We start from the raw sequence: 14,258 nt of genomic DNA, 5'->3' as shown, positions 1-14,258 counted from the left end.
ATAAATACATAATTAAATCAAACAAATAGAAATACAGAACAAGAAATATGATTCCAAAAATAAAAACAAATATGTGGAAATACATGTAAAATTAGACTTTTCTTTATTTATTTTGTCAATGGCGGCCCGGTGGATAAGTGGTTTATGCGTTGACTTCACATAAAAAAAATGTTAGATAGGTTTTTATATTTATTTATTTTTGCTGAAATTAACTATTTAAATTTAAGTAAATGTAACAATACAGTCGACCTTCAAAGATTGCCTCGTCAACCTAAGAGCTTTATAAAGATTCAGCTTCCATTAACGGGGAAAGGGATTGCCTCTTGACCTCGAAAACAACTCATGGATCCCAGTTATGGCCTGTCATCACACTTACACCTCCACTACCTTCTGGGAGAAACACAACAGATTTGAATCGAACAAAGAAAAACTCTACAGGAAAAAAATATATCTATGCCTGCCAAATAGTTTTGAATTATGTATATTCTGGCAACTGTTTGAGCTGTGAGGATAATACAAGCCATCAAAGGTGATGACCAGGTGCACTATGAATATAGCAGTGTGTCTTTGAGACTCAGCCAGGAAGATCATCACATCCTCTGTTTTACCTGCTTGTGTCACAATGACTGATTGTTCCTGGAAGCCCTCCAGATACGCAGCAGAATACACCAAAAGTGAGCCAGAGTTGGCCGTTTGTCAAAATTTCAAGAAGGGAGGAAGTGAACGCGCTGCACGCTTAACTGTGAACTGTCACCGTTAATTTGCCTTTCATTTGTGGTGAGAGATGTTGCAAAGCGCACAGTAAACTGTAATTGTTGTCCAACAGTGTGGCACAATCGCCTGCATGCGCCAAACACAACAACACTCCCACAACCATATATCCTGTTAAAAGTCAGTTGTGTTCTCGATGATTGATTAATGTGCCTTTGGTACTGGACAAATAGTCTGGTATACTGTGATGATAAATTTTCGCCACATACAGGGTGATTTTGCATTGTGACATTGTGGGTTTTCACGATCAAATTGTAATATGACTAAAGCTTCAATTCTCAAAGCCCCTAGCAATCACTAATGTAATGTTACCGTTGTTCAAACTTTTTCTAAAATCAATTATTGTACACTCAAGTATAAAGTAGTGAATGCTTTTAACCTGTTAGTACTTGCAATATCATTGTTCGAACTTGATAATGTGATAGTCGCCCAAAGTAAGATCATAATAGTCTTTATTTCTAAAAAGTTTGGACTTTTAACACTTAAGTACACTTTGTGTTACAATTTATCAGCATTTTTTTGTTTTCAATTATTTAATGTTCCACCATCTTTGACAAATTACTTAATAGATTTTAGACCTTGTCTAAATATTGTCCTTTTTTATCCTCAATAGACCCTACATATGATGCTGTACGGCGGACGGGATGGTCAAACAACATGCACAGTTCCAAAGGTGAGGACTAAAAGCACTACAGAATTCAGGCTGAAGGATGTTTGACTATATGGACACTTTTTGCTGCTTTCATCTTCAAGACATGAAGTCAATGTGTCAGCTTTCTACACTCTACCTCTCTCCCCATGTGCAGGATCACCAGTTGTAACTCAGAATGTAACCAAGACTCCTGAGCAGCCCAGAGCTCAACCAGGTATCACCTTACCTTTATGTTGGCCATTAGTCCAGCAAACCTTGTAAATTGTTTTTAAAAATCTTTACACAGGTAAGCAACACTTCAAGTGACATACCTGTGGTTTTGCTAAAATCTTTGCAAAACATTCCTTTCTCCTCTAATGTATTTATTTTTTTTGTTTTATACAATCATCAATATAAGTGAGTAGCTGATGCAACTTTGTTAGCTAGGGTATATTTTTGAGAATTTATTTTGTATTGGATTTGGACAAACAAAGTGCTTTTTTTTAGAAAATCCAAAATGTTAACAGAACCTTAAACCTAAGTAGTAAAACTGTTGAAAAGGCTTTTGCTTTCTTAATAAAATATCAATATGTACAGCGTTGTTGGCAACTATTAATTGCCAAATTAGTATCTCTAAAATTAATTCCGTAAAATTTACATAAAATTAAAACAAACAAATGAAGCCTTGTGAAACACTTAGTGGTTATTTTTTATGTACCAAAAAATGATTAGAAGCTTTGAGGATTCAATGCGAAAGGAACATTAGGTTCAGTTAGGGCATGAGTCCTTTTCATTAACATAACAAGTCCGCTTTTGTTGTCAGATCCTTACCAGATACTTGGTCCAACCAGTAGTCGCCTGGCTAATCCTGGTAAGAATTTAATAATCTAAAACATAGATGTAATTTCTCATATAACATTTAAAGTGCGAGCCTTATTCAACATTAATTCTTTTCCTCATCAGGTTCAGGACAGATCCAACTTTGGCAGTTCCTTTTAGAGCTCCTATCGGACAGTGCCAACGCCGGCTGCATCACCTGGGAGGGAACCAACGGCGAGTTCAAGATGACGGACCCGGACGAGGTGGCACGACGCTGGGGCGAGCGCAAGAGCAAGCCCAACATGAACTACGACAAACTGAGCCGTGCGCTGCGCTATTACTACGACAAAAACATCATGACCAAGGTGCACGGCAAACGCTATGCCTATAAATTCGACTTCCATGGCATCGCCCAGGCGCTTCAGCCACATCCCACTGAGTCCTCAATGTACAAATACCCTTCGGACTTAGCCTACGTGCCTTCCTATCACAGCCACCAGCAGAAAGTCAACTTCGTGTCCCCTCACCCGCCGTCCATGCCAGTTACCTCCTCCAACTTTTTCGGACCAACCGCTCCTTACTGGAGCTCGCCCGCTGCTGGTATCTACCCCACTCCGAATGTACCCCGCCACCCAAGCACGCATGTGCCTTCCCATCTGGGCAGTTACTATTGAACACCTATCTAATCACCCACTAGCCAAGCCTGCCATTGCTGACCTGCACTCCCAATGACGCTATATCTTAATGAAGGCAAGAAAGACGCATGGTAAAGTTGAAGAAGATGATTTTATATTTGTTAAGAGGTTTTTTTTAAATAACTGGATGTTATGATCCGAATGGAATACTACTTACTTTTACAAGACTTGATATTTTGGACAGTGCCTTTAACTTCCATATCCTTCTGAAAGCTGCGCTCCGTTCCTCTCAGAAACGTTTGTTTGTCAAGCCAAAGAGTGAGGAGAGCAGAGCAATCAAGTCTGCCTCCTCAGCCCAGACATGGCCCTTTATTTACGGGTCTCAATCTTCATCCTCCTGAGTACATTACAGCCATTATGCTTGAAAGCATCTGCTCTTTCCACCATCTACTACTACTTTATCGGGGTTTGCTATTCCCACTTCACCGAGGCCTTCATCTCTTTTTCCCACTGCCTCTGCTTGTTCATCTGTATCATTTTATGTGTGTAGAGAGTCCGCTGGAATTCACCAGAGAAGAAGGATCACCCGCAACCCCCTTCACACACACAAGACGCAGACCTTTCTCAGCACTGAATGAAAGTTGGCAACTGGAATATGCCATTCACAATTTAATTTATCTTTCAAACTGGAAGGCAAGAGGAGAGTTCAATAGCAGAAAAGGAAGTGCCGTATGTTTGTGAACTGTCAGTTGTAGTTTAAATCCTTTCCGTGTTGCGTGAGGAGTTGGTGATGGGTGATATCTACAGCGCTGTTGTGCAAAGGAAGATGAAGCGTAATTGAAGCAATTTTGCAACAAGTCTACCCAGGCCGACCTACTCGGTTAAAGGTTTACCGTGTTGTCGCCCTGAAGCCATATTTTCTCTCGACCATGCCAGTATTAATGTGAATGTTGTCCAATTTGTCTTAAAAGAGGCTGCAAAATCAGTTATTGTCAGGTGAGTTTATTTAGTCAAAACGAGAAAAAAAAGGTCCAAAGCCATTCATTTGGATGTATGTTTTTCTTCTTAAAATTGAAAAAGCCATTTTCTGCTTTAATTATGGAGACTCATTCTAACAAGATTGTAAATATGTTATAAGTCTATAGCAATGAAGAGAGTGCATCCAATTCACTTCATGATGACAATCGAATTAAACCCCAACAGTGTTAGTGCCATTCCTTAACTGCTGTTCTACCCAGTCTTCATTCGACTCAAAATATTCCCTGATGAAAAATCTGACAATTCTTGATTTGTTTAATGACTGCTCATCTCGTTTTTGGGCTAGTCAGGATCATGTAGGTCACACTGAGAAGTGGCTTTCTCAATTTGTTGTGTTAGTCAACATTATTAAGTTGCATATTACCAGGGCTGGATCCTAGTTTGAGAGCAGCATGTAAGCTTGAATTTTAGTATCTCACTGATCTAAAGGCCGGATAAACATGCACATGGATTTCCTCCTCGTACAATCACATCATAACACAATGTTTCTTCTGGTGTTCTTCATGACCAGTAAGTGAAGTGGACACTTGAAAGTAAATGACTTTTGACTATGTTTAACAGAGAACAAAACCAATTTAAGATATGACGAGATGAAACAAAGAATTCCTCAGATTCGCAAATGCTGTGCGTTTGTCAGACCTACTTTTTATTATTTTATATGCATCAGTCAACAAGGCATTAAAGCAACTTACTGTATAAATTATGCAGAGTTATTTTCATATGTAATGCAGTATTAAAAAGAGACAAGAGAATTAATACGAGTTGACCTCGGTCAAAAAATGCAAACCTTTGAAGTCCATTTCTGCTCCGTAGTTTACGTGTTTTTATATTTGTAAATTTGGGCACCACATTTTCCTCATTTTTTAAATTTCCTTCTTATTGTTATTATTTTTGTGAGCATGTGTAACATCCAAGTGCCTTTGTGTGTACAAGCCTTTTTTAGCCTTCCAAAACTTAATTGACTTCTTTAATAAATAATATTAGCCCATTTGACTACGTATGCATCATTTGACTGGATAGTTTTTCAAGTAGTCCGCAAAATGATTAAAATAAAGATATTGTCGGAAAAGGAACATAGAATTTTCAATGCATTCTGACTATTCTTTTAAGTTACCAAAAGCATTTTCTGCCAAAAACTTTGAGACTGCTTGAAGACCTGTGGACTTAATGTAACATTTGATGAGATGGTTCTTCAAAAAGTCCTCAAAATAGTTGTAAAAAAGACATTGTATGTAAATTCATGTTAACAGCATGAAATTCCACAAACCACCATCTTAAATAAAAAGGAACCTGAAATTATCAATGTACCCTGACTATTCCTACTCTTATTGTGTGCGTGTGTATACTATTACAACTAACCAATGCAGAAATATATTATTATTATTATTATTGTCATTCCTGCCATGTATGAAGTCATACCTTTTGAAAAAGGGCTTTTGTATAGGAAAATGTGACAAATAAATGTTTTTACCTCTAATGTTCTCTCTTGTTACCTATCAATGGCTTTAGCATTGTTTTCACAATGGTAGATAATCTTCCTTTGTGAAGTTTGCATCTTGTGTGTGTCTTTATGTGTGCGTAGGGTTGGTGTGTGTTTGTGTGTGGAGTTAATTTCAGAGGTAATGGAACAAACCAAATTGACACCATTATCGGAACCACATGTTTGTGCGCATATGTAGCACTCAGACCTCTCTAATCATAGGATCACCTTGGCAGGCAGAAATCCTCCTTTGCCTTAAAGTTCAAATTGCACTCACCATTAGTTTCACCTGAATAATTTTCTTAATTGTCTAAGTGAAAAACATCTGATCCATTAAGTCACTTGTTTGTAATATATATTGACCTTCATAGCAAGGATACTGATATCATATGAGCTTCCATAATCATTCGTTTTCTGCACCTCTTATCCTCACAAGGGTTATGGGGCTGCTGAAGACTATTCCCGCCAAGCATTCAAAGCTAGAATTAAAAGACACTGAGGTAAGTGTAATGTCAGTAGCATATAAGCCTTCATTTGAGGAAAGACGATTAATGAAGTTTGATGCATGGATTCTAGAACTAAATGCTCTGTCACATTATGAGAAAATCAGTGTCATTATCCAATTGCACTTAAATTGAGTATGGTCATTTGTCAATACAAATATATATGTTTTCATTTATCTATGCCAGTGATATAGAAACATAAGAAATGTTTTTAAAATACAAAATGGTAGATGACAATAAACCTTTAAACTACATGTTGTTCATCGTGTAGCTGAAAATGTATGACATTCACAGTAAGCATATGGGCTTTATGTCCAATGTGCTCTTTGGATGAAATCTCATGCACTGTCCAAATGCTGCGTGACCTATCTGGACTGAAAAAAGATCATAAAGCATTCCTAATGCTTTGTTTATAGGAAATTGACCAAAATAAACATCAGAGATGTACATCTTTCTTGTACTTCATGCCATGCAGCAAGCAAGTTTGTGTGATTTATTGTCTGACAGTGAAGTCAGATTGGCAGGCAGGTTGGCAAAATCCAGTGAATTATAATATAACAATAATTTCAGGTGGAGAGTAGTGTTTTGAATGTAAAAATAGTTTTATTACAGCTGTTTCCCCCTGAGCTCAATTACAAAAGCAAAAGCAAAAACAAAACACAAATATTGTATTCCTTCAATAGTAAAGGCTGGATGCAGCTATATTTTAAGTGTTTCCTAAGAACATTGTTCTCCCACTATGTCTCACTCAAGCATTCCACATTATACCTGTGCAAGTACCAGTGATGGACTCGAGAAACAAAGGCTAATGCACATTTCTTGTTGTGCATTGAAACTACACTAGCATGAATTATTTAACGGTGATATCAAGGCATCCAAAACACGTTGTTCAAGTAGGATTGTTGCACAGAATAGTCTTTTTCTATGCTAAGAAAATCTGATATTTTGGGCCAAAACTAAATTAGATTGATTCACCTTCATTATCAGCAAGCACACATGGGAAGTATACAGTAAATCATATTTTTCCTCTGTAATTTCGAGCAATTTTAATGCCATGGCAAACCTTAGGCAAAAAAGTTCTTGGCTGGTAGACTTTGACAGTTGTGGTGTTATATGCTTTTTCCCCGAACATACAGTTCTTGAGGATTTTTAAGGAGTTCATCAAGGGCAGGTGAAAAGACATCTAGCTACCAGAGTCTCTTCTTCACAGTCTGTGTCATCTTACATCTTGGTGATAGTTGAGGGATCATGGATATCAATCACCTCAAAGCCCTGGTTGTCAAGTCCATCTTTGAAATGGTGGTGATGACCTTTGATGTTGTGGTAACAGTACGCACAGTGTGCAGTGGCCGCAGGCACAACCTTGGAAAAGTTGGAGAAATCCACCCTGTATTTACCTTCTTTGCTACGTGAGATGATGGGCAGGAAATTGTAGCCCCACATGATCTCCTGAGGAATAAACGAGGTTCGGACCTGGCATGAGGAGCTGGTGGACTCGGCTGTACCGTCCAGGAAAACAACCAGTTCAAATTCTTGCTTGTGTAATGTATCCACAGCCATCTCAAAGAAAGGGCTGCTTTTGTTAATAACGTGATAAAGTGTGAGCGGACACACAAAGAAAAGGTTGTCCTTTCCAGCGTCCATCATGAAATCAATGTTAACCTGGTCCATGATGATTGTCTCGCCGTCTGGTGTAATGGTTGTTCTGAGCATTTTACCGTAGATCTGGCTTCCTATCATAAGGGTCTTGCGGAGGTTGGCAACACGGATTGACAAGCAAAGCGTGCCATTCTTTGGGCTAATAACTGCCATATCACTAAATGAAATGGTCTTAGCTCTCTTTTTAGGCAAGGAAATTTTGAATAGGATGATTCCGCACATGAAACAGTTGACAATTGCTCCAAGGAGAGACTGGATAATGAGAAGGGCGACAGCTCCTGGGCACACAGGAGTCAGGGCTCGGCCACCGTACCCAATGGTTGTTTGGGTTTCAAGTGAATACAGGAACGCAGTAGTGAGTCCGTCGACATTATCGACACAAGGCGTGTGGTTCACAGGAGGCGCCTGCCAGCTCAGATCTCCATTACTACGAGCAATCCAGTACCAGAGCAGGCCAAAAATGAACCAGCTCAGTGTAAAAGAGGCGGTGAAAAAGAGGAGCACGAAACGCCCGCGGATCTCCGCAAACGTCGTCCAGAAATCGGCCAGGAAAGCAAAGTGTTTACTGTACTTGATGTTTCCATATTCAATGTTGCAACGGCCATCTTTGGTCACGAGCCTGGTCCTACGACTCCTTCGCTCAGCCAGGTAGTCTTGGAGATACTTGCTAAACGGTCCAAACATTTTCTGCGAGTCCACAACCTCGAAGACAGAAATTGAACATAGGTGTCACAAATGGCTCATTAGAATTTGTTTATCTAATTTGGCAGGTCCGATGATAGACATCAATCAATATTTAAACACCATCAACACCAAACATAGCCCAATAAACCAATCAAGAGAGGAATATTAACCTAATTCCCTGCCAATTAATTTGAACTGCGAGGTCTGGCTGGGAATGCTCATGTTTCAGTGCCACTGAGCACGCTAGACATTCAGTCCATTTTGACTGTGAGGGGTCAATATGGATTGGACAGGAGTGATCGTCTAGTTCTAGCATGTCTAGTCAAATGAGTTGAAAAGAAGTAGCAAAAGTCCCACTCAAATAAATATGTAAGCCTGGGTAGAAAACAAAGTGTTCTGATAACTCATAAGTACAGGTACAATATACTGACTGAGTCTTCCAAATAGCTATGTTCCTATTTTTGCCAAATCATGTTAGAAAACAAATGTGATCACACACTTGTTGGTGAGTCCTAATTGGTACAAAACAGTCTGTACAGAGTTGAATTTTTTCAACTCCTTCAAAGCTCACCTGTCATCCACCCCAGCCCTCCATCTTTTCATGAACCTTTTAAGTTTTTAATCAACTGCAATAAACTGTTTATATCTGCAATTAAAAAGTCACTTAGTCCCCATAGATTAAAAATGTTGTTTTATATTTGATGTCTTGCATGCCTGGAGTGTTATGAAGAGATCTAATGATGCCCAATATTTACAGCCTCTTCTGTAATTCAAATCACAATTAAGATTATATTATACTTCATCTTGAATATTTTCATGATTATGACGTTAGTAGTTGAATGTGCACAGAGCTTTATTTCAAACACGTATTTTTTTTGGTCTTCGCGTCCACTCTGGATTAGTTTAAAGGATATTAAAAGATGAGTAAAAAAATCTTGGTAGTACAAATTCCATTTTGCTCATGAGTTATTTATTGTGTATTGACCCTCAACTATTAATTGTTATTAAGATGACCATGGGTCAATTTTAGAAAATGTGATAATGAGTTTATTAAAGGTGTCTGTAGCATACATTTTCTCTATGGAATGTAGAAATTCAGGAAATGGGTAGCATATTTCACTCCCGAATTCCTTAAGGTCTATAGTTTTGTTTTTTGCTTTTTTCTGCATGGATGCAGAACAACATCTTGAACAATGCAGTACCAGAATGTAATAAATGAATCAAATGAAGAGAAGTACATTAAATGTGCTGTCTGGTGCCACTCAAAACTGAAACAACCAGTAAAGTTTGTTGCAAAGGAGTGGAACAAAATAACTGATTAAGTTGAGTGATTGCCTCAAAAAGTTGGGAAACAATATATACTGTAAAATTACATACTACATTAAAAGTGCCATCGCTATTCTGCATTCTAATGGAACAATCTTGCAAATAATTCTTGCAAGCCATAAAAATAAAGCAATTCGTAATTTTCGGAGAAGCATTAATATTCACGGACAATATCGGCTGCTTCTTAAGTTTACAAGATATACTGGACTGACTTAAAAAAAACCTCAATAAACTATAAATTCCACACAGCTAAAGAATAGTCAATTATGCTCACCTCTATTGATGTGAAGTATTTTGAGGGACATCCAGCTAGGTGTTGATCTACTCCTCTTCCTCTTTAGTGCGCTTCACAGTTAAATGGCAGATTTTATAGGTGTGTCCTCTTATGCCTGCTTTGCTGCACCTGCGTACATTTATACTGTCCTCTTACGGCAGGGGCCAGGTAGTGTTTACACCCACAGAGACCCCCCCCCACACACGCACACTTTCAAATGCACACACACAAGCTTAGATACCATTACCCCTGGCTCTAGCAAGTTGTGTTTACCCCACAGACGCCTGGCACCAAGGGCCAAGCTGACCTCATTCCACTTCTCATGCAAACTCTTTACCTTTAGCGTTTATTCTTCTTTCCATTTATAAGTGCAATGATAAGATGAAAGTCCACCACCAATTTTATTACAAATGTATTCTGGATATACTATACAAAGTAATGTTTAGAACCTCATGAGGATAAGCTGTATGGAAGATAAATTAATATGAATGGCAAAACCTCAAGCTGCTTTATTTGCTACCACTCAAATGATTCACTTGAGAGCCAAATGTCTGGCTGCCAGGTTTTATTTTCACATTAACCTCTAATGAAATCACACTGGTGCTCTCTAACCAATTTCTTAAAAAAATGAAATTCATATTTGTCCTGTGGGATGTCACAAAATGCATGTCAAGTCTTTTTTTTTATAAACGTCTTCTCCTCTGCTGCTTGTATAATGGAACAAAAGAGAATTGTCACTCTAAAAAACTGCACAATGGCTTAACCACAACCAAAGAATTGTGCTGCTGTGATATTATATTGGGAACAGGGAAAAGAAAGAAAAAAAAGGGTGATGAAGGGGAATAATAGCTGATGGTAGATAAAAAGGGAAGATGTTCCAGATCTAAATAACTCAATGGAGATATTGTGAAAGCTGAGGAGAGAAAAGTTGTGAACTTAACCTGGAGTCACTTTTCAGCACTATTGTTCCTAGTGTGCATGCCCAAAAACATCTTTAGTATTATTTCACAAATAATAAAGCACGTGTTCAGCATGGACAAAGTTTTATAATCAAACAACGCCACTTAGTTTAGGTTCATGCCCCGTACCCTTGTAAAACAATGCAAAGCATTAGCATAGCCATTTAACGTTCTTTGATATATTGATTTATTTTTTTCATTATTTGATCCAGTCTCCCATTTGTGTTGCCTCCTATTGTGACCAAAGGGCCCGAAACACCAACCAAATGGATCGTCGGGCTGGTTTGGCAACTTGGGAAGTTACTGTTAGTAAGAAAAGGGTCAAAGGTTAATAAACAATAGATAATAACGACCACCAAAATATATTCATTTTAAAAAGCTTATAGCATTGATTACGCTCATGCCTCTATAAATGTAGATTGTTGTTGTGTACAGAAATAAGTTGCAAAAAATGGTAAATGTGGACAACTGCGTGCATTTTTCCATATCATCTCAGCCAATGCCAAATAGTTGAAGATTTCAAACTGATAAAAATTTAAATAATCCGCCTACTCCCGTCATTTTGTAGGAAATTAAGGACAATGGTGGTTTCTCTATCAGTTTCTATGTTTCATCGTAGAGTCTCTGGGTTAACTCATGCCGCATGTGTGCGTATTGAAAGTTACATTTAGTTTGTTGTGATAGCACTGAAGTTGACGGAATTCGTTGTTCATACACTAGTGCATTTGACTCTCTTTGTTGCTTGGAAACGTTTGCCTACAAAACATGTAGAGTAAAGTTGCTGAGAGAAAAAAAAACCCAATTATGGCTATAATGGAGTACTGATTAGGTCGTGCCCTGCAATTGGCTGGCATCCAATTCGACATGTCCCCCCTAGATGCCCGTGGTTGCCTGGGTTAGGCTCCACCACCCCCCGCGACCATCGTGTGGGTAAGCGGTGGGGAAGATGAATGAATGATTAGGTCAAACATTTTAATTGACTCTGGTATAAAATCATGAAGGGTCTAAAGTTTTGATTAAAAGAGGTTAATATTAAATGATCAATTTTAACGGACTAGTTGAAATGCGAGGGGGCTTGTCACATGCATTTAAGTGTGTGTGCTTTGGTTGCACTGAGCGATGGGGGAAGGGTGTTCACTGATGGTAGCCATTTTGCTGGCTCATCATATTGCTGAGCATTTATACATATTCATAATTCATAGGGGAAAATGGCAAGGTGCCACCCATTTGCAAACCGAAGCACACACACATATACACATACAATCACACACTTGTGGTATACAGATAGATACAAGCAGTAAATACTAGTTATTGAGCACATGTCTTCATGACCTTTATTCCTTGTTTGCTGTTAGTTTGGGCAAGACTACATTTGTCTGGAATATTCATGGTTGAAGTTCCCGAGGTCATTATAATCCCAGGATCTGCAATTTAAGTATTGACGCCTTTGGCTACAACGTGCATATCAATAGGAACCTGTAGGCGATGGCTGTAGGCTGCCATGCCTGCACGAGCATACGGCTCAGAATAGAAGCCTGGGGGGTCGTGGGAAATTTCCACTTGCATGTCCACTTACTAATGGACAACTGTTGTCCATCGAAATGCCAAATTAGCACAGTATTTGTTTGAACTGTTTCTTTTCCATAACAACATTGAGCTACAAACTGCACCATGGCCACCTATTATGTCCTTTTCTGTTCCTTTACTTTTCTGTTCAGTGAAGGTTAGACATTTTGGAGACCAGGTCAGAAAGAAGAGATTGACTGTTTTTATATGACTAGTGGAGATGTAGAGAGTATATCGGTAGAATGATGTTGATGGTGGAACTACCAAACACTGCCATACGCATACATTTAAATTATGAGCATAGGAGACACAATGTACAGCAAACCTAAATTATGTAACACTGCACTGCTCTGTAGTCATATCAATTCATAATTTAAAGCCTAATAGATGTACTCATTCTCTTCACCCTCCTTACAATGATAGAATTATAAGATGGCCCATTGCTTTTTCTATGCTTGTAATGCCGTTCCCTGAACAATAATGGTCATGTTGGACGAATATATTGATAATGATGACATGGACAACTTTATAAGCAGTTGGATGGATTGTTTTTAATAATTCACCCTTTCTGCAACCTCTTTTAATGCTGGCCTATCCACAATCACCCAGCACACCGCGGTGTCTAAAAAAAGTGCATAATGTCCATTTGGTGAACAAGGTAAGTATTTAAAATAAAACAATACGGTGGCATGTCTGCATACAAGCATATTTTCTGATAAGTAAATGTTTACATTGTTCCATTATGGCAGTTCTGCTCATTAAGATTGTACTGTTATATTCATAAACACCATCCCCCATTTTTTATTCAGGAACTTCAGCAAAAAGGCTTTTTTTATGGCAGTGCCAATGCTGTTGGCAAGAGGATCAGTCAGAGCTAATGAAGCCTCGAGGTGAACGAACCCTAAAAAGGAAGCGGGGGTGAGGGTGTGTGAGGATGACCCAATATCCTCGGTTATGATATATGAAATGATTATTCCTTCAGTTGACAAGACTACGCCCTGTTAAACGTTATGTATTCTGGCTGTGTTTCAGTGCTGCTGGTTCCAGTACACATTCCCCCACTCAATTGAGCGTTTCAGGAGAAGATGGAAAAAGATTTGATTTAAAAGTAGTTGATAGGTTTATCACTGTATTTCATCCAAGAGGTCATGCTTTAACTCATGACATATTAGGACTTTTTTCAATTTTAATAAGTCCACTATATGAAACAATGAGTCTTAACTAAGTCCTAAAGATGCAAACATGAAAGGGAACAGGCAGGGACAGGACAGACCAGGGTAGGATAGAAACAGGCATGAACAGTAGACAATCTGACAAGAACTTACAAATATATACAGGGTTTAAATAGAAAGACATGGATTGACGAGACAATTAGAACGATATGGGTGACAAGAGTGGCAGTGAGCAGGAAAGACCCCAGGGGTGGGGAAATGGCAGGTGAACTCGATGGGCAATCACAAGGATAGATCATATAGGGGAAAAGTCAAGACTGTAAATGCAAACTACACCCCAAAAAGCCAAAACCTAGCACAAACTTAAATTATTTCCTTCAAATATACAACCCCCCCTACACACACACAAATACTATAATAATACTACTAGTACTGCAGTCTGAACACTTATGATCATCTGCAATATAAATCCAGTTTTTGTGGCTCACACTGGAGCTCTATGAAGGTCTATTATTTGGTGGTGCTACAAAAGAGGATTGTTCAGTCATCCTAGCTTCAATTGCAAGTCGTCACTGATGGATTTCAAATTACACTGTGTTCATACATTAGGTACTCTGGTGTATCATCTTTCTGGAGGGCACACAGACTTTGATCTTTTTAATAGGTTGCCTATTAAATAACCAAGAAGAGCCTATTACAGAGTGATATCCAGCCCAGTTATGCAAATACCACTGAACCGTG

The 14,258-nt window shown here is 38.6% G+C and overlaps 2 protein-coding genes across 3 annotated transcripts in view; one reads left to right on the top strand and one right to left on the bottom strand.

Annotated features, from left to right (window-relative positions):
- fli1 (Fli-1 proto-oncogene, ETS transcription factor) overlaps nucleotides 1-4,884 on the top strand; it is a 31,313-nt gene extending 26,429 nt beyond the window's left edge. For both annotated transcript variants that reach the window (XM_077611546.1, XM_077611548.1), the window contains 4 exons: nucleotides 1,385-1,444; nucleotides 1,578-1,637; nucleotides 2,226-2,273; nucleotides 2,366-4,884. In XM_077611546.1, the coding sequence (XP_077467672.1) occupies nucleotides 1,385-1,444; nucleotides 1,578-1,637; nucleotides 2,226-2,273; nucleotides 2,366-2,895 (698 nt within the window). In that variant the 3' untranslated portion in view covers nucleotides 2,896-4,884. The remainder of the gene's footprint in view (nucleotides 1-1,384; nucleotides 1,445-1,577; nucleotides 1,638-2,225; nucleotides 2,274-2,365) is intronic.
- Nucleotides 4,885-6,503: 1,619 nt separating this feature from the next.
- LOC144083721 (ATP-sensitive inward rectifier potassium channel 1-like) lies at nucleotides 6,504-9,922 on the bottom strand. Its single transcript, XM_077611753.1, has 2 exons — nucleotides 9,821-9,922; nucleotides 6,504-8,238 (listed from the first exon to the last, which is right to left on the bottom strand). Exon 2 carries the CDS (start codon nucleotides 8,218-8,220, stop codon nucleotides 7,099-7,101), a length of 1,122 nt encoding a protein of 373 aa, XP_077467879.1. The 5' UTR covers nucleotides 8,221-8,238; nucleotides 9,821-9,922; the 3' UTR covers nucleotides 6,504-7,098.
- Between the last annotated feature and the right edge of the window lie 4,336 nt (nucleotides 9,923-14,258).

The sequence above is a fragment of the Stigmatopora argus genome, chromosome 10 (assembly GCF_051989625.1).
Source record: "Stigmatopora argus isolate UIUO_Sarg chromosome 10, RoL_Sarg_1.0, whole genome shotgun sequence".
In the NCBI taxonomy this organism is placed as follows: Eukaryota; Metazoa; Chordata; class Actinopteri; order Syngnathiformes; family Syngnathidae; genus Stigmatopora; species Stigmatopora argus.
This window is presented reverse-complemented; position numbering and strand designations above follow the sequence as displayed.